The sequence below is a fragment of the Physeter macrocephalus genome, chromosome 14 (genome assembly GCF_002837175.3).
Source record: "Physeter macrocephalus isolate SW-GA chromosome 14, ASM283717v5, whole genome shotgun sequence".
In the NCBI taxonomy this organism is placed as follows: domain Eukaryota; kingdom Metazoa; phylum Chordata; class Mammalia; order Artiodactyla; family Physeteridae; genus Physeter; species Physeter macrocephalus.
Window position 1 is genome coordinate 79,908,352 of NC_041227.1, and position 19,145 is coordinate 79,927,496.

Below are 19,145 nucleotides of genomic sequence, written 5' to 3' on the forward strand. Positions count from 1 at the left end.
GGTCGGCCGCGGCCGCGGCCGCGGCCCCGGGCGGGCGCGCGTGGGGGGCGCACGGCACACGTCCTTGGCAAGCGGGGGGACCACGCGGGTCCGACGCCTGCAGATGAGCACCAGCAGCCCGGACGGGGAGCCACCACCCCCGCTCTCCCTGCCGCGGAGGCAGCACGGCCGGACCCCCGAGGCACGAAGCCCCGGACCTCCTCTCCCCCACACACGTCCGCTCTGAGGTCCAGAGCCGCCACGTCTCTTCTCTGTTATTGAAGCCTGCGGGCCGGCTGCGCCTGACGGGATTTTGGAGGCTCCCGTCTCAGACCATCGGGGACGGACCAGAACGGGTGCTGCGGCTGGTGAGGCCCACCTTTCTGCTGGACACCCCGAGGCCTTCTCCCAGCAAAGCCTCCCTCCTCTTCCCCAGGCATCAACCGCCAGTGCCTGCCCCGGCCCTCCTCTCACCCATGGCCAAGCCCTGCTGGATTTTACGGGCGCCTGAGGCCCAGAGCCCTCAGATGAAAGGCTCCAGACGCCCGGGGTCTGTGCTGGACTCCCCGCGGCTCGCAGGCAAGGACGTGGCTGACCCCGAGCCCCGGAAGTGGGCTTCGCTCACCGCCTTGCACGAGCTGCCTTCTGACTTGCGGACAACAGAACAGGAAGGAAGAGCAGACGGGACACCGCACGCCCCCGTCTCCAGGCTTACCGCCGCGCTCCCAAGTCACTCCTGGTTTCCAAGAGGGATAATTTCTTCGGTGACAAAAAACTCGATGGTCTCCTCCTCCCAGTCGTCCACGTTGCTGTCCAGCTCGTCAGTGTCCACACCTGCGGGGGGCGGCGGGGGCGTGTGTCACACCGTGTGCAGACGGGGGCGAAAACTTGTGGGACACATTCACACACACCCGCGCCAAGAGGCCGATGTGAACACAGCAAGGTCCCCTGCAAAGGACTATGGCCTTGACCTGCAGGCAGCAAGAAACTCTCAGTGCTTTTCAAGAGTCCTTTAAAGATTCCCTTGAAGATACTCTGAAAGAGAGAATTCCCCGGCGTCCAGTGTTCAGGACTCGGCGTTCTCACTGCCAGGGCCCGGGTTCGATCCCTGGGCAGGGAACTAAGATACCGCAAGCCACAATCTCCTTTGAAAGATTCTTTTTAAGAATCTTTAGGCAACACTTGATGTTTTCTGAAAACTCTGGGAAATTAAGATGAAAAAAGGGAAAAACACTTCAACCATACGCTTTGAAGAGTGTGTCTTTGGCTAACAAAGTTACCTCCTCGCAATTCTAGCCGTGCGTTTTTCTGCTCCATATAGAGTTCTTGAGCCATTTTCCGGTATTTTCGGAAATCTTCCATCATGGTTCGTCTTCTCTCCACTAATTCCTGTGGGTAGAGTCGCAGAGAACTTACGGAACTAACAACTCTCACCACTGTAAAACACGGTCAGCGGTAGGCCCACCTGATGGGATGACGTAAGGACTCTACAGACACTCTTCGGGCAGGAAAGGTGGGACCTTTGCTCGCCGCCTTCTGCCTCTAATGTGGCCCGTACCACCCGCCTTCCGTGTCTGAAAAGTCAGCCACCCGAGGGCCACAGTCGGGCCCCAGCGGCACAGAGCCGCCCCCGCCAGTCTGTCCCCATGGCCTGGTGCTGGCCTTCTCTGCCATGAGGGGACGGTCCTTGGCACCTCCCTCAGGCCCGGGGACAAGGCTAACCTTTGAGGCTTTGGATTGGCTCAAACGGTCCTTCTGTTCAAAGATCTTGGAGTATTTCTTCAGATCCTTTTTAATTTGCTGAAACAAAGACAAGTCGCTCAGGATTTACACATTCAAAGCAAGAACCACAAATGTAATCCTCAGAGCTGCCAACGTGGAACGACTTCCTCAATGATGAGCAAAGCACAGCCTCCCAGAGCGCTCAAACGCAGCGTCCGTGCGTCAGCGGCCTGTCCTCCTCCCCCGGGACTCACACGCTCCCTCAGCTCTGTGCTGATGCCATCAGCGTGTTTCTCCATAACTATGTAAATCCCATCAGGACTTCTTAAGTGCCCCTGCCACCTTTTTCATCCCCCCCCAGTTCGTGCAAACTCCCTGGAACGGTACCGACGTGGCCTCAACCTGAAAATCTAAGTTTCCGCTCTGAAACTACTCTTTTCCTTTTGGTTCTCGAATTGTTTTGGGTCTCTTCACAGGGTCCCCCATAAATGTCACGTTTCTACTCCTCACTCATCATCACCCTAACGGTAACAGGAAGAAGCAGCTGCTTCTTTCAGTGTCAGTCGCTCGCACGGCCCTACACCTGACGAGGACCAGACCTTGACCTGATCCTGGCTCAGGAGGGTGGGGGGCCGAGGCCTCCACAGCAGCTGGCAGAAGCGGTCTTTGCTGTTCTTCTGCAGAAGGCGGCCTTGGAAAGTCCACAGCCAATAGGCGTTGTCCACCTGGAAGAGAGCAGAGGCCTCACTGAGCTGCCCCCCGCACCAGGTTACACCAGGAGGCAGAGGCCCTGGAATCCTTAGTGTTGACAGAAGTGACAAAATTAACCATCACGTTCCACAACGGTTCGAGAGCCAGTAATTTGCCAAACAACGTCGTTGGTATTTGGGAGACACCTAAGATCATGTACCTGACTGGAGAGTGCCGCGTGTGCAGCAGCTAGCAACAGGGCTAGCAGAGCACGCGTGCCAGAGCAGAAACCAACCAGGTCACCAAAGCCGGCGCGGCGCAGCTGGATAACGGAAGCAGCGCCACAACCTAGGCTCTGGTGAACTCCCGCTGCGGACCAGCACGCGGGGAGCAGTTAACACCGCGCGCTCAGCCGTCTAAAAGGATTGTAAGGTGTCAGGGTACGCCTCACCGAGCTGGCCTCTGAACAAACTAGACATGGGCACGGCCAACATATCCTGATCCCAATGCAAGGACTACTACGCAAGACACTGTTTCCAGCGACACTTGCAAAGCCCATGTTTCTAAAACTTCATCACTTCGTTAAACAGAATTGCCCTAATTGGTCTGTAAACATGCACGAGCTGGTTCAACCGTCAATACCTCAATCGATAAAAATAGTCCGTAAAGAGAGAGAAGCGTCCTCAGCAAGTTTTACCACCAGTGTGAGAACACTGAACTTGTGAACAAGACGCTGCAGAGCGTGATTTGTACGGACACAGATTCTGAGCCCCACAAATTTCTCAGGCTATGGATCTCTCCTGAGACCCCAGAGGAAATGGGTCCTCTCCCCAGAAAAGTGCCTATGCACAGACACAGCTTCATGCCCTTTCAGGGAGGCCGAAGGCCGAGAAGCCCGCTCACTGGCGGTGCCACACCTGCTCCTGCGATCACAGAATCCTGTTTCTACCTCCACTGACACACCCTCACATCTTTTGCTAAAGACAGAGATGATGATCTTTTCAAGAAGTTAAAAACAGAAACGGCAAACGTTTTCTCAAAGCCCAATTCAGATAGCACATCCTGACTGAAGGCTGAGCAGTTTCAGATGCTGGGAACACAGCTCAGAACAGGAGAAAAGGCCCTTATCCTTGCAAAGTTCCATGCCAGCGGGAAGAGGGGACAAGGAAATCGTAACAACGGCTAAGGTGAGCGCGTATCGTTGAGCACCATGGAAACATACAGCGGGGTGAGAGGACGCAGGCAGGGACCAGGCGGGGAGGGGAGCCTCCGCGGATGCGCGCTTGACGACACCTGAATGGCCGGAAGCACAGCACCCACGTGAACGACATCCCAGGGAGGGGACGCACGCAAAGGCCACGAGGCGGGGGCAAGCACGGGCGCCCGGGGTCAGCGTGGCCTCCGCTCGGGAAACGCGCACAGCTGCCGTCCGAGGCCGCCGCACAGAGGACCTAACCGGCTGGGCGACCGAGTACTGACGGTCCGAAGCAGGAACCCCTCAAGAGGGAAATACTGTGCTGGGAAAACACGTGCAAACCAGAAGAGGCCCACCCTCCACGGGGGAGCCGCGCAGTGAGCAGCTGGTTTAGTCCCGCAGTGCAGTGGGTGGGTGCTAACTGAGTCGGGACGCGGTACCACCTGATTCCCACCCTACAAGCCCTCTGGCTGCGGCGGCAGGTGCGGGCGGCCCGGGCTCCGACTGGAGCGACTAAGACGCGCTCTGACTCAGGAAGAGAGGTGAAGCAATGCCGCCCCGTCCGCGGAGAAGGCTGGCTGCCCTCGGGGCTCTGGGGAGAGGGATTCTGGGCGGCCCGGGCCAGGCCCGGGCGCTCAAGTGGATCAACCGCACCGCCCGCCGGGAAGAGACGCAGGAGGGGAGACGACGCGATGCCATGCTCGGCGCGCTCCCCCACGGCCCGGAGGCTCCCCGGGTCCCCGTACCTTGTGGCTCCACCAGGACACGGAGGTGACGACATAGCGCCCGGTGGGATCCCACTCGACGTCGGAGGCCATGTAGTGCTCCGCGATATTCATGACGGTGCAGTCCGAAGTGTCGACGAAGGCCAAGGCGCCGTTCATGCTGGAGAGCAGACAGCGCGGTGGGCCTTCTCCGGGAGCCGCGTGCGCGCCCGCGCCCGGCTCCAGGGTGGGGTACGGGCCAGACTCGGGGGCCCGGGCCCCTCAGCGCCGCCCCACCACCGACGTGGAAACAATCCCAGCGGTGACCTCGTAAGGGTGCTGTGACTGAGGATGTACAGGGCCCACGAGCACCGTCGTGTCTGCTGTGACTGTCCTCAGAGGGAAGGCCGTCTGGGGCCAAGCCCCCAAAGCCACAGCAAGAAGCGCCCGTGGTGAGATGGGGGTGTCCTGCTGAACAGCAACCACGGGGGAGCGAGGGAGGCTCACGCCCAGGTCCTCGCGGTCACACCAACCAGAGGACAAGACGGGCTCACGGCCCGGCTCAACATCCTGCCTGCGAGGAGACACGGAGCTTACCGCGTGGTAACGGGGTCGCCAGCAAGAGGCCCTGCGTAAGCACGCAGACCTGTCCGCCAGGCCCGCGGTGAAAGCGCCCGCGGGCAGAGGCTGTTTTAATCTGCCTGGTCTTGGCCTGCGTCTGCGGAGCAGGACGGAGACGCCGCCCAACGCTTCACCCAAACCGGGCCGACCCTCTCGTGGGAGGACCTGTCCACTGCATCTGCGCAGAGCCGGCGTCACCCCCTTGCGAAGTGGGGCGCGGGCCCGGGGCCAGGGTCTCTGCACGGCCCACAGCCAAAGCCCACAGCGTCAGACAGAAACCCACCTGCGCAGACCAGCCAGCACGACGAACTGTCCCTGGGGGCTCCAGAAGATGGTGTTGGCCTGCTGTTTATCAAACATCTCTGAAAGGAAAGGAAGTGTCGGGGGTGAGCCTGCAGCAGAGGCGGGAGGGCCGGCGGCGGGCTCTCGCGGCCCCCACGGGCGCACACACAACGCTGCGCAGGCGCCCCACCTGTGTGCTACCTGTGAAAACAAGGTCAGAAGATCACCTGAAGTACGCCTCAAATTATGACCCAGTTAAAAAAAAAAAAGAAGGGGGCAGGGGGGATTCTGAAGCTGCAATACTATCTTAAATAACATTTTACGTTCAGAACAACGTACCTGACAATGTAACCGGACAAAAGACTCCGCTTACGGTTAGTGTTATTACAGGGACTCAACACCAGGGTGAGGAATCCACAGCTTTCATCAGATTCTCAGAGATGTGCGACCCCGAAAAGCCTAAAAATCCACTCTTCTAGTGACTCACGCACCTTTTTAACTAACAGAAACTATTTAACTCCATCATCTCTCCGAACCACTCACTTCCCGAAGGGCTAGAGCCAGGTCCTCGCCCTGGGGTCTCCTCACTGAGGAGGAGGAGCAGGGCGCGGAGGGGGACAGACTGGCGAGGCAGCATCTCCCTGACCGGGAGCGGCAGGCTTCCCGGGCCAAGACAAAGGAGAGAGGACGCTGTTGGCAGATGTGCTCTACAGTCCCCACCACGAGGCGGCCGGGAGGTGCGTGCGACGACCCCGCCACGGCCCCTTCACGGCAGGGTAGGGGAGCGGGGCACTCGGAGGGCAGAGGCATTCGTGTGCTTGCTCTTTTATAACCTACTTGGTAATGAGCGACCATGAAGCCTTCAGCTGCCCCTACTTCCTTTCATAACGAAGGGAATTAATAGCACAGTCAATTTTGTGATAGACAGCCAACTGATAACACCACGAAACGATTCTACCACCAACACTGCTAAACTTCAGGAAGTGAACCTGATTTCTTACAGAAACATCTCAAGAAAAGCTCTTCCCAGGGCGCAGGAGTCCCTGTCAGGTACTGGGGTGACCCCTGTCTTTGTGGCAAGAAGCCCTGTGTGAGGCTCGGGGGGCCTGGGGCGGGCACAGCCTGCGGGCGCCTCACCCTTGAGGCGGTGCAAGAGGTCTCCCGCCTCAGTCCCTCACAAAGAGAGATGCTGGAGCAACAGACGAGGACCCGCCTCGGGTCTGGCACTAAGGACGCAGGACAGGAGAGCAAGGAGCGGGAGCCCCGGCGGCATCCAGGCTGGGCGAGGAGCCTGTCCTGAAGGAGGACAGGGGCTTCCAGGCGGAGCAGACCGAGGGTGGGCGTGTGACCCCAAGCCCAGAGCGGGCAGCTGCGGCCACAAGAGGAGAGGACAGGACTTCGGAAGAGTGAGGTCCAAGGGCCCCCGCGGGAGCGCACAGAAGGCCCATCCTTTGCAACGAACTCCCTCTGGGGCCATCACCACCGCCACCAGCCCACGTGACCCTCTGTGCCTGTCCCGTCGAGCGCTCTCCGCAGGGCGCCGACCGAGCTCTGTCCCGAGTAAGCCGCCTACTTACTGATGAGCTCGATCTTGCCATTGTTCTTCACGTGGTAGAAAGACACCGATATCCGAGGAGCTTCCCCATGCAGCACAGCAAACTTACTCCCGTTCGGCTCCCAGGCGAAGGCTATGATGGTTTCTAAGGCCGGGAAGAAGGGTGAGCTCCTTTTGGTCACTTAGGAACAGAACGTTCCTGACCAGTTAAAGTTATTCAACCAGAGAAATGCCCCAAATTCTTAAATTCATTCAAAGGACCAGAGAGCAGCACAGAAGCAAAGGCAGCGCACTGCACCTGGGTGGAGCCGCCCGGCCAGCAGGGACACCACCTTGCGTCCCCCCCGACGTCCCCGCAGGGGCGGGGAGGGGCAGGCCAGGTGCGGGGCAGCCTGTGGACGAACCCTCCTCGCCGCGGCCCTGGACGCAAGGGCTCACGCGCCTCTCTACCCAGGCAGCGCGGCCACTTCACCCCCTTCCCCTCCTCCTCTCCCCAGCAAAACAGAAAATACAGGCTAAATTTTCCACCTAAGGACAGAAACACAGCAGCTGAAGTTTCCATGAGTCCAAAGAAACCCACCAAAACAACAAAACACCTCTATTAAACTGAGAACTTTCACACGTAAGAGCACAAGCCCTTCGGCTGCCGTCACTGGGCATGTGATGAACACCTGCCCTTCACACTCTCTCCCAAGTGTGGAAAATGGTGAGGACCCCTGTTCCTCTGCTATATAAGCAGATCGCGTGGTGTGCAAAAACAGGAGGCATCGCTTCACTTGGCAACTGGAAAAGCGAAGAGACCGAAGCTGCAGAGGACAAAGAACACCCTGAACACGTGTACGTTCGTTCTGTAACTGAGAGCAGGTGCCGCCCGCTGCGATCAGGGTTCCGAGTCTCGGCCATTCTACCTGGGCCATGAATTCACACAGAAGCTTTAAGGGTACGTGTGACAGCACACAGGTGAACTCAACCACAGGACAATGACAAGGGGACTTGCCTTTCATTTCGACCACATCGACAGGCACCTGTTTTTCTCTCATTCGGAAAATTTCAAAATTTGTGACAACACCCTGTGTAAAAAAAAAGAAAAGGAAAGGGGTAACATTCTGGAAACTGAAAGCGTGAGGAAGACAGAAAGGACAATTTAAGAATTTAATGAAAGATTAAACATATACATCTGGTAAAGACATATGAATATCTGTAGTGATTAAAATGATGAAACAAGAACTCTCAAAAGCTGATGGAGGGGGACTTCCCTGGTGGCGCAGTGGTTAAGAATCCGCCTGCCAATGCAGGGGACACGGGTTTGAGCCCTGGTCCGGGAAGATCCCACATGCTGCGGAGCAACTAAGCCCGTGTGCCACGGTGCTCTGGAACCCGTGAGCCACAACTACTGAGCCCGCGTGCCGCAACTACTGAAGCCCACATGTCTCGATCCTGTGCTCCACAACAAGAGAAGCCACTGCAGTGAGAAGCCCGCACACCACAACGAAGAGTAGCCCCCGCCTGCCACAACTAGAGAAAGCCTGTGCGCAGCAATGAAGACCCAACACAGCCTAAATAAATAAATAAATAAATAAATTTATTTTAAAAAAGCAGATGGAGGCAGAAACTGGTACAGTCTCTGGAGAACAAATGGATCCCATCGCCCCCAACCCAGATTCTATTCAAGACCTGCCCTAAAGGTCATCTCAAGCACAGACAGGTCCAAGAATACACATTGCAGCTGTAGTGCCATAAAGGTCCACTGACTAGGACTGATCCAACTATTTCAAAACAGGAGAACATCCTGCAGCGCGTTTCAAGATGCACTCGCGTAAAAAGTGGGTGCTGTGTTATTCACAACAGCCAAAAGGTGGAAACTACCCAAGCGTCCACCAACAGCTAAATGGACAAACATGGTACAAGTCAATGAACGCCGCTCAGGCACAAATATAATGAGGGACGGGCACACGGCACAGCCTGGAGGAGCCTTGCACAAATGTTCAGGGAAGGAAGCCAGGTACAAAAGGCCATAGGGTGTATGACTCCATTCACATGAAATGTCCAGAACAGGGAAATCCAGAGAGACAGGAAGCAAGAAAGCAGGTTAGAGGACGTCAGGAATGGCGGTGACTGCTCATGGGTGTGGAGTTCCTTTTGGGGGTGATGGAAATGTTCTGGAATTAAGACAGCGGTAACTTGTACAACTGTGTGAATGCAATAAAGTCCAGTAACTGTACAGTTAAAAGAACTTTTTTTTGGTAAAAGGAAGAGGAATATTTCCATTAGAAGGGAAAAAAAAATCACACAATCTTTTGGGATAAGTTAAATATTAACTGATGCAAACCAACAGAAAGTCTGGATGCAGAACTGTGTCAAGCATGCTACCCCGTGTTTAAAGAGAAAATCTAAAAGAAAACAACCTACTCATTTTAACTCCTTCAGAGAAGGAAGGTGGGTGCCTAGAGATTTCCCTGTGTTCTCTTGTGCACGCTAACCTACGTCAACTCTAAACCATGTGAACGTTATCACCCGCTCAGTTTTATAGAAAAACATTACGCTCCTCAGCTGGAATATGACAACACCTCTAGCTATGACACACCAGCTCACTTTCGGTGTCAGGTGGGTGTGAAAATAAGTCATGAGTTTGAACCAAAGAACCCATTAACACCCCCCGAACAGCACTGAGCTGCAGAAGGAATGACCCCTGCCCCCTGCCCCCTGGCATCCACTTACCTGGGTACCTTTTGGAGTCCTATCTACTTTAACACACAAGTAATCTCCATTTTTCTGCCAATGTAGCTTGCAATCCACAACATTAAATAGATTCCTAACTCTGATCTCTTGTCTGGTAGGAAGTTGCATCAGGGTTACCCTGGCTGGAATATCCTTATCTTCAGGCACCCAAAAGGCTATTATGTTACCACCGGGAGACCAGGAGAAGTCTCTGCAGAACAAAGAAAATGAAATGCTTACAAGGACTGGCTAAGAAATGATGAGAGCAGAGAACAAGAGACCTCATTCTCCATTAGAAGGAAAAAATCACGCAATTTTTGGGGTAAGTTAAATATTAACTTATTAAATCCTTATTCTCTGTGCAAAAGCTCAGCGGTGGCTCACGTACCCCAAGAACACTAGTAGCAGCCAGCGCTCACTACCATGGGCTCCGTCCCCAGAACAACTCGGGGGCTTTGCTAGACACACTGTGCCAGTGAGGAGAGAGAGAGGTGCTGATAATACCACCCACTGTCGCAGAGGGGTCACAAGATTCAATCCCCAAGCTCTGAAACCCCACTCAACTCTTAACCACAAGGCAAGTAAAATAAACTTTAGGCTGATGGACCCAGCTACATGATTTCTGAAGATTCATTAAGGGGCTAAAGGGGGAAAACCCCAAATCAAAAAATATAAGAGGATTAAAGAAGAATTAGGGCAATTCTCTCTACTGCAAAAATTACCCTAAAAAGTGATGTAATGAACAATCCATGAGTTCTATCTGTGAAGAGTACCTTTACTTTTGTATTTTACTGAGAATTAATTCCCAGTTCTACTTTTAATTATAAGCCATCGTTTTGCCCAAGAATGTAAAAATAAAAATAATAAGCAGCGTGAATGTCCTTGCACTGCTGATACTTCACTGCCCCCAGAGATTTCAGGTAAATAAAAACGTGCCTCCTCACTGACAGAGAAAACCAGCTGCAGTTCACTGAGGCATGCAAACCCCACGGCACAGACCACCTGAGAGACACAGAGACTTGCAACTAAGTGGAGACCCCTCTTCCTCAAAGACTGCACCCCAAGCCTCTGGTTCCAAGGCAGAAACACGAAAGGAAGCAGGCCCTCAAGATGCCCCACGTGCGGGAACGGGGAATGCTGACGGGGGCCACTAACACACAGCGCGCGGTGGCAGGCACGGGCCTGCTGTGACACCCGGGTGCTAGGGTGACAAGCACCAGCATTTTCTCCAACTGTGTAGGAGCCAAGTGCTAGAGGAGGGAGGCAAAAGCCACACGCTAAGAGATTCGCTTACTTTATGCCAGAGATCTTCAAGCTCTTCTTGTCCAAAAGACCCATAGACTGCAGAAAAACAAGGGTACAACGGAGTTAAACCATGCCAATGTCTCAGCGGCACATACACTCTTCTGCAATGTGAGCTTGCCGAGGGGGCAGTGCAAGCAGGGGTGACGGACCAACGATGGAACGGTCCACCCACAGCAGCAACGCACACGTTTCCAGAGCCCATCTCACCAACTCCCATCCTGGCCCCGCAGCAGCAGAAGCTGGGGCTGGCAGACTGAAGGCCCAAATCCAGGACCCGAGTGACTGAAAGGCACAGAACTAGTTCTCTCTCCCTTCTGGCTGCACCACAAATTAAGGGAAAGCACTGCGTCCTCGAGCAGCTACTGGAGCTGACAAGCAGCTGACGGGACAGCTCACTTTCAGATAATCAAATAAATCACTTACAGGAGTTTCATAGATACTGAGAGTATCGAGTGTCATTCTGGCAAAGAATTTACCATCATGGCTCCACCTACAAAGAAGAAAAGTGCCAGACTCATCGACGAAGAAAAGGCCACAAAGAGGTCACCACTGGCTACCATGGGTCCACTTACTTAAAAATAGGCCAATGGGCTGAGCTTTCACAGTGAAAACCTCTCTTCTTCTGCCCGGTAAGGATGTCCCAGATGATGATGGCCTGAGGGTCATCCTGAGTGTCCATCAGGGGGCTAAAAGTCACCAGGTACCTGCAACAGGGGGACACGTACTCATCTCCTGCACGCTCCCCCCCGCCCCACGTGAGGGGCACGGTTGTGTGGGTGTGGCGAGGACCTGTCCGCGCTGCAGTGGGCGTGGCCGAGCTTCCGCTCCAGGAGGAGACTCCAGGCACAGTGAGGCTGCCAGAACAGCAGCCAAGACTCGTGTAAGCAGCACTTTCTCCAAACTCCAGGCTCCCCCGACCACGTCCCCCCGCCTGGAGACCCCACTCGAAATACGGAGCAGAACCACCGTGGCACAGACCATGCAGTCCCGCTCGGCACCAGGGTGCTCCAAGGGCCGCCTCAAAATGCTTCCCTGAGTAAAGCAATTATACTCCAATAAAGGTGTTAAAAAAAGATGTTTCCCTGATAAAATCAGGACAAGGAATGCTCCAACAGATTCCAGACGGAAGCCGGCTGTGTGCAGGAGCGGAATGAGAGATGTGGAGTTCTCATACTTTCTCTTCCTTGGATTTTAATTAAGACAACAAGGTAAAGAGAACAGATGGTCACGTGCAGTATCCACAGGGGACTGGTTCCAGGCCCCCCCGCGGTCGATACCAAAGCCAGCAGATACTCAAGTCCCTTACGCAGGATGATGTCGTTTATGCATATGTGTGGAGAAAGGAAACAATAAAGCAAATGCAACAAAATCTTGACTGGAGAATCACTGGTGAAGAGCACACGGGAGTCCTCTGGACTCTTCCTATAATGTTTCTATTTTAACTTTAAAATTACTGCAAAATAAAGCTTTAAGAAATGATCCACAGAAGGCTGGCATGACTCCATTTGCAATTTTCGAACAGCTTACCTTTCACAAGGTGAGAAATCAATAAGCTGAACCCCTTGGTGGCTGAATCTCTGAATTTGTTTGAATTTCTCTCCCCCCCAAAGAGCAATGCCTCGCTGATGAAAGGTCGCCAGGTAGGTGCCCTTAGGAGACCAACGCACATACGTCTCTGTCCATCTCTGCGGAAAAAATCAGTGCCGACGTTAACACAACAAAAAGCCGAACACAAAGAGTCTACAACAAATATGCTACAACAAATATACTCCTCAAACTTTTAGCTAAAAACACAAGAAGCCTACCCACTTCTTAGGGCGCCTTTCAAAGCTGGAAGAACAAAAGTTGTTCTCAGAGGCGTAACCTCAAAGCACGTGACGCTTCACCTGCTCTCATGCCAAGCTCCTCTTTTCTTTTGCCGCGCGGCTTTCGGGATCTTAGTTCCCCGACCAGGGATCAAACTCGGGCCCTTGGCAGTGAGAGCACAAGTCCTAACCGCTGGACTGCCAGGGAATTCCCACCAAGCTCCTCTCTGTTAAGGAAACACGAGGTTAAGTCCCCACACGGCACCAAATACCCACCGCTCTCTCTTCAATGGAGACCGGATCCTTTACGTCATTCCAGAATATGGAAGTGCGGTCTCCACTCTCAAATATCACGCTGTACTGATCTCTGCATTCTGCCTCTTCAAGCCAATAACGTAAGTTCCCCTAGAAACAGAACCAAAGGCAACGGATATAATGCACTTCATTCATTTTAACCAAAGAATACTTATTCATAACTGTTGCTCTGAAGAGATTTGCCCAGTTCCGTCAGCAGCTTTAACTCCTGGGGAAGACATCAGTTCAAGCCAAGAGGCCAGCCACCATTCCTTCCAATTACGCACAGATTTTACACGACATACCAGGTCTTTGAAAGGCTGTTTCTCCGGAATGTCCCACTCATCACTGATAGTCATGTACCTGGAACAGCAGCAATACGATGATGATTACCGCAAGGCTCAGTGGTTCTAAGCACAGGCAGTACTGCACCCCTGCCCTCCCCGCAGAGGGAAAGGGCAAGGTTTTGACTGGTCATAACCGGTGAGGGGATGCTGGTGGTCAGGGGGTGCTACTGGCCAGGGATGTGAAATGGTCCTGCGGTGGTCTGACGGGAGAATGCAGCTACCGAAAAGGCCACTAAGTACCCGCTGCGCCCCGGGGCAGAAGCGGCTGGCCATCCACGCTCAGGAAAATGCCCAGGTCCCCCCGGGCTGAGTCAGAGCTCACCTGTCAAAATCGGTGACGAGGTTGACTCTGAATGTGTGCTGCTTGTCGAGCTTGTAGCCGTCGGCATTTTTCACAGCGTCCAAAGCGTGGGCAGCGGATGCGTATTCCAGGAAGATATACCTGAATCGAGGAAGAGGGCAACTTGCACAGGTGCAGACCTGAAGGTCAGCCAGGGCACGCTCAACACAGCCACACCTCCACAGGGCTCGTACCACCGTGAGTATCTGAGACCTGTCTTCCTGCCGTGTCCCGGAGGCAGTCAGATCCCTAGCAGAACAGTTCTGAACATGAACAAAACCCTAGCAGAGACCCAAAGCCTCCAAGTACACGATCAGAAATTATAGAAAAGCTAATTAACCAAAATGTTCAATACCTTGACTATGGTAATGGTTTTATGGGTGTATACATACACCAAAACTTACGAAATTGTACACTTTAGAACTATCTGATTTTACTTGTCAAGTACCTTTCAACAAAACTGTTTAAAAAAACATGGGCAGTATCCGATTTTACTGTATGTCAAGTACCTTTCAACAAAACTGTTTAAAAAAACATGGGCAGTCTAATACTATGTATTACAGGCAAAATTACAAAGGCTCTCAGAGAATGTTTCATTATAACAAAAATAACACAAGCAACCGCTCAAAAAAAGGTTAGCCTTCCACCTAGTTCCTGAAATAGAAAAAGTATGAAGCATTACCTGCATGCAGTAATTTTTTAAGAAATTAAAACTATTCTAGGTAGTTTCCAAAATTTGAAATTAAAAAAAATTAAGTTTATACCACCTTCTCATTCCTGTCCCATAAAAGACAATTTTGCTTGTACCCAGAGGCTGATATTTTTATGAAATTTTAATGGTGAGAGTCTGACAAGTTTGCGGAGCAACAAACGGAACTTTCATCACTGCTGGTCGAATGCAAACTGGTAACGACACTGGGGCATAATTTGGGATTGGCCAGTGGCACTGAAGAGGGACACTTCATGCAGCCCAAACCCTCTCTTGTGCTCAGAAGAGGACAGACGCTAGGCTGTTCCTAACCGCTGTTCAAAACACTGTCAATCCACAGGAAAACAGACAAAGTGTCACATGATATGACAGAGCACAGAGCAGTTACAAGGAAGGAACCAGAATTACACTTACCAACACAAAAAACCTAATATTGAACTTAAAAAGCAAACTGCAAGACACATGCCTCATGCTACCATTTTTAAAAGATACAGGGACTTCTCTGGTGGCGCACTGGTTAAGAATCCACCTGCCAATGCAGGGGACATGGGTTCGAGCCCTGGTCTGGGAAGATCTCACATGCCGCGGAGCAACTAAGCCCGTGCGCCACAACTACTGACCATGAGCTCTAGAGCCCGTGAGCCACAACTACTGAGCCCACGTGCCTAGAGCCCATGCTCCGCAACAAGGGAAGCCCCCGCAATGAGAAGCCCGCGCACCACAACGAAGAGTAGCCCCCGCTCGCTGCAACTAGAGAAAGCCCGCGCGCAGCAACCAAGACCCAATGCAGCCAAAGATAAAGAAAGAAATAAATAAATTTAAAAATAAATAAAAGATACAATATTTTAGGTGATGCCACAAAAAAGTTACTACGGAATGACACAATGTCCCCTAGATTCTCAGAAGTATCTCCATTTCAGAGATGACAAATGTGGGAAAAAAGCACATCTTAGAATCCATAAAATACCGTGTCAAATTTTCCTGGAATCTCGCCAACTTTCAGACCTGTTGGTCCCTCTACCCGGATGTATATTTGTCACTAACCGCTCGATGACACGGAGATCAAGGTCTGACTTCTTAAAAGCGTAGCACCCACCTTACAATACCTAATTCAAGAACCACTGCATCTCCTTCTCCCTCCCTCCAATGACCCCAAGGACCAAATCACAGCTTCACAGAGCAGTGGGCGGCCTGGATAAATGTGGCCCAAGTGCCAAAGTGAGGCCATGCTCCCGCATTCACAGGGAGCTCCTGAGCACACGATCATCTTCATGGCGTCTGTCAGCTACCAAGAAAACACAAATGACACTTCCGTGCTGGAGAACATGACTCACCCTTTTGTCCTTCCATCCTCCTCTGGATAAAAATCATTTGTGATCTTCCCAAACTTGGAAAAGATCTTATGGATGACGTTTCTGAGCTTCTCCAGGCGGTCGGGCCCCACCTGCGGAACACTGTCCACCACAATCACAGGATCGATCCCGTCTGCCTCCTGTGGCCGATCTCTGAGCACGTCTCCCAGTAATTCTGTGCGAGTGAGAGATGCGTCCAGTGACTTTTTGTGACCAAGTCAATGCACTAGGTTAGCACATCGAACAAGTTTCCAAAAAGCAAAAGGTGAATCATCTAAATGCTTTCACTGTGAGCAAAAGAAATCAGAGCCCTGGCTTGACTCAAAATCGAAACTTGAAAGAATCAGAAATATTGTAACTCTTTCCACCCCACTGACAGTCAAGATATGTCAACTGACTTCTGGCAACAATGGAAGATTTTAAATGCATTTTTTCAAAGAGGTTTTAAGAATGGAGAAGGCAAAAAGGAGGATGGCCTTTTACCAGAAATCAGAAAAAACCCGGAGTAAGCTAGGGAATGGCCTTCTCTGACCCACCGCTATTACGAATTCACCACCAGGCGCCGTCTTCAGTTTACAACAAAACAAACTCATCACCCTATATATTCTTTACGTAAAACAGCCTTGTTTGCAAACAACATGGGACTGAGACTGGCACTTCAACCAGGTGACTAGAGACGAGAGAAGCTCATGAAAGCGAGCAAACAGTGATGCATCTTACAGACGATGGTGTCTCCAGTTCGACGAAATACCTCGCAGTATCACTGGGAGACACCAGCCATTTAGACAGTAAATTGTAAATGCTTAGAACAGTGCTTGGAACACAGTAAGCAACATCAACTTATTCTCATAACTTCAGTCCAAAGCTCAAAACCTATTATGTTCATGCCACCCGCTTTTAAAATTAAGATCAAAGAACCCAAATCTTAACTGTTCCAACTTCTCAGAATTGCTTCATTTCCATAAAATGGTCAGCAAGAGTAAGAGAAAAAGAAGAAAAGATAGGTGTAAAACGAACTAGGAAAAAGAAACACAGAGGAATCAATGCAAACAGGTCTGGGAAGCCAACTGGAGGCCTACTGTTTTCCGGGCGATTCAATGTCATCTGAGGGCTGCCAGCTGCAATCTTATCCGAGGCCTGTCTCAGGCTTGGAGTCCTTTTGACCGTAACGCCCCAGCACCAACAGAAATGCTGGACTGGCTGCTGCAGATGGGCTCTCGGAGGGCAAATGCAGTTATCAGATGAAAAAAGCAAATTCTCCTCTTTTTAACACAAATTCTGTACGAATCCTAACCCCAATTAGTTAGCCAGCTTGTCTAGAAAGCTATAAGATTACAAGGCACCGTGTTAGGAGCTAGAACAGAAAGACACCTTTAAGGTTGCCATCAAAGCATACTCATCACACGAAACTACACTGGTAATACAGACCTTCCTGATTTACAATGGGGTTACTTCCTGATAAACCCACTTACATACCATTGTAATTCAAACCATCACAACTTGGAGATTGTCTGTACAGGCAAAATGAGTGTACAAGGTAATTTTTAAACAACAGCTAGGGGCTTCCCTGGTGGCGCAGTGGTTGCGCGTCCGCCTGCCGAAGCAGGGAAACCGGGTTCGCGCCCCGGTCTGGGAGGATCCCACGTGCCGCGGAGCGGCTGGGCCCGTGAGCCGTGGCCGCTGAGCCTGCGCTTCCGGAGCCTGTGCTCCGCAACGGGAGAGGCCACAACAGAGGGAGGCCCGCATACCACAAAAAAACAAAAACAAACAAACAAAAAACAACAGCTAAAGAACAATGGCTTGTTACTCAGGTAGCTGTGTGTTCTGGAACCTAATTATCACTCTAATTTCTGCACTATACTCTTAAGTATTTCAACATGCTATACAGGACACATGTCAGAAAATATTCTTTGTTGTATTTCATTTTCAAAACTTAAGATGAATTTTCTTCACTTTTGTGTTAAAAAGGTTAAAAGGTCTTCAAAAAAGAAAAAAAGTCTAATTTCATAAGACAAGCCCTGTTATAAACTATCTCTAATTAAACTTCAACACCTTTAGCGAATGATACTGAAAATGTTACCTCGGATAAAAGAATTTCCAGTTAAATTTCAATGAAGCTAAAATTGAGGCCAAGCAAAGAGGAAAAAGAAGAAAAGAGGCAGATTAGGTCTTCGCATCTTCCCTACAGAGACTGAAGTCAGATCCTTGGGTTACTTTTAAAGCTGACTTACCAAACAATTACAAGGCCTGTTAAGCCTGATCCAAATTTACAAGGTTTACCATAAACAGCTCAGCTTTTATACAAACTGTGTCTGGTTTATAAGAACCCACCCACACACACTTAAGGGAATAAGCGTAGTAACTACACAAGAAGAAACACATTTCCTTCATCATTTCCAGCCCCGCAGTCAGGTTCCCACTCTGACTACACGAATAAAGGAGAAACCGTTCTCAAGACTAAGTAGCAAAGAAGACACTCAGTTAAAACCATTATCTCATACTTGCTTGGCCAAGCACCAAAGGCAGTTGAAAAATTAAACTGATTAAGGTGCAACTGTGCAGGCTTCCCTGGTGGCGCAGAGGTTGAGAATCCCCCTGCCAATGCAGGGAACGCGGGTTTGAGCTCTGGTCGGGGAAGATCCCACATGCCACGGAGCAACTAAGCCCGTGCACCACAACTACTGAGCCCGCGTGCCAAAACTACGGAAGCCTGTGCACCTAGAGCCCGCTCTCCGCAACAAGAGGAGCCACCGCAATGAGAAGCCCGCGCACCGCAACGAAGAGCAGCCCCCGATCGCCGCAACCAGAGAAAGACCGCGTGCAGCAACGAAGACCCAATGCAGCCAAAAATAAAATAAATTAATTTTTTTTTTTTTTAAAGATGCAACTGTGTGAGAGTTCACCTGTCTCAAAGAGGAAGGAGGCAAGACAATGGCACTGGGGCTGCGGCACCTACGAGAGGGCTCGTCACGAGACTCAGCCCATTTTCAACAGAACCAGCACTTGAGCATCACTTTCTGACCCTACAGGGCAGTTCTCATGTACCAGAAAACATGTGAGCTGCTGGCCTCAAGAAAACTCACAGCTTGCTCAGTTTTTGTTCCTTAGGACCAGGAGCCTCACAGGTCACTCTGGCAAAATATCAGGATCACAAGGGCTTCCAAAGGCCCTCCCAGCAGTCACCTAGCCTGGATGGCCTGTGCTCATGTCAGTATCCTCTGTCACACATCGGAAATCACATACTAGAAATCTTGTGTAAATTAGGTGTGCTCAAATAATGCTTAAAAAAAATCAGTTGTGAATAAATACCTAAGGGCTCAAAATAGGCTTTAAAATCAAAACTCAAGGGGGCTTCCCTGGTGGTGCAGTGGTTGAGAGTCCGCCTGCCGATGCAGGGGACGCGGGTTCGTGCCCCGGTCCGGGAGGATCCCACGTGCCGCGGAGCGGCTGGGCCCGTGAGCCATGGCCGCTGAGCCTGCGCGTCCGGAGCCTGTGCTCCGCAACGGGAGAGGCCACAACAGTGAGAG

At 51.7% G+C, this 19,145-nt stretch overlaps 1 protein-coding gene across 3 annotated transcripts in view; it reads right to left on the bottom strand.

The window, feature by feature from the left end:
• Nucleotides 1-635: 635 nt before the first annotated feature.
• EIF3B (eukaryotic translation initiation factor 3 subunit B) overlaps nt 636-19,145 on the bottom strand; it is a 34,231-nt gene continuing 15,721 nt past the window's right edge. The window contains exons 1-17 of one of the 3 annotated variants that reach the window (XM_028498693.2): nt 15,601-15,789; nt 13,540-13,659; nt 13,176-13,233; nt 12,853-12,981; nt 12,299-12,456; nt 11,344-11,475; nt 11,195-11,261; nt 10,761-10,807; nt 9,467-9,677; nt 7,746-7,818; nt 6,771-6,893; nt 5,195-5,273; nt 4,333-4,471; nt 2,301-2,426; nt 1,702-1,779; nt 1,260-1,368; nt 654-813 (exon numbers count right to left, since the gene is read on the bottom strand). In XM_028498693.2, the coding sequence (XP_028354494.1) occupies nt 710-813; nt 1,260-1,368; nt 1,702-1,779; nt 2,301-2,426; nt 4,333-4,471; nt 5,195-5,273; nt 6,771-6,893; nt 7,746-7,818; nt 9,467-9,677; nt 10,761-10,807; nt 11,195-11,261; nt 11,344-11,475; nt 12,299-12,456; nt 12,853-12,981; nt 13,176-13,229 (1,629 nt within the window). In that variant the 5' untranslated portion in view covers nt 13,230-13,233; nt 13,540-13,659; nt 15,601-15,789 and the 3' untranslated portion in view covers nt 654-709. Of the gene's footprint in view, nt 814-1,259; nt 1,369-1,701; nt 1,780-2,300; nt 2,427-4,332; nt 4,472-5,194; nt 5,274-6,770; nt 6,894-7,745; nt 7,819-9,466; nt 9,678-10,760; nt 10,808-11,194; nt 11,262-11,343; nt 11,476-12,298; nt 12,457-12,852; nt 12,982-13,175; nt 13,234-13,539; nt 13,660-15,600; nt 15,790-19,145 lie in introns of those variants that run through there. The other 2 variants (XM_007129503.4, XM_055090122.1) reach the window with 2 other exon arrangements.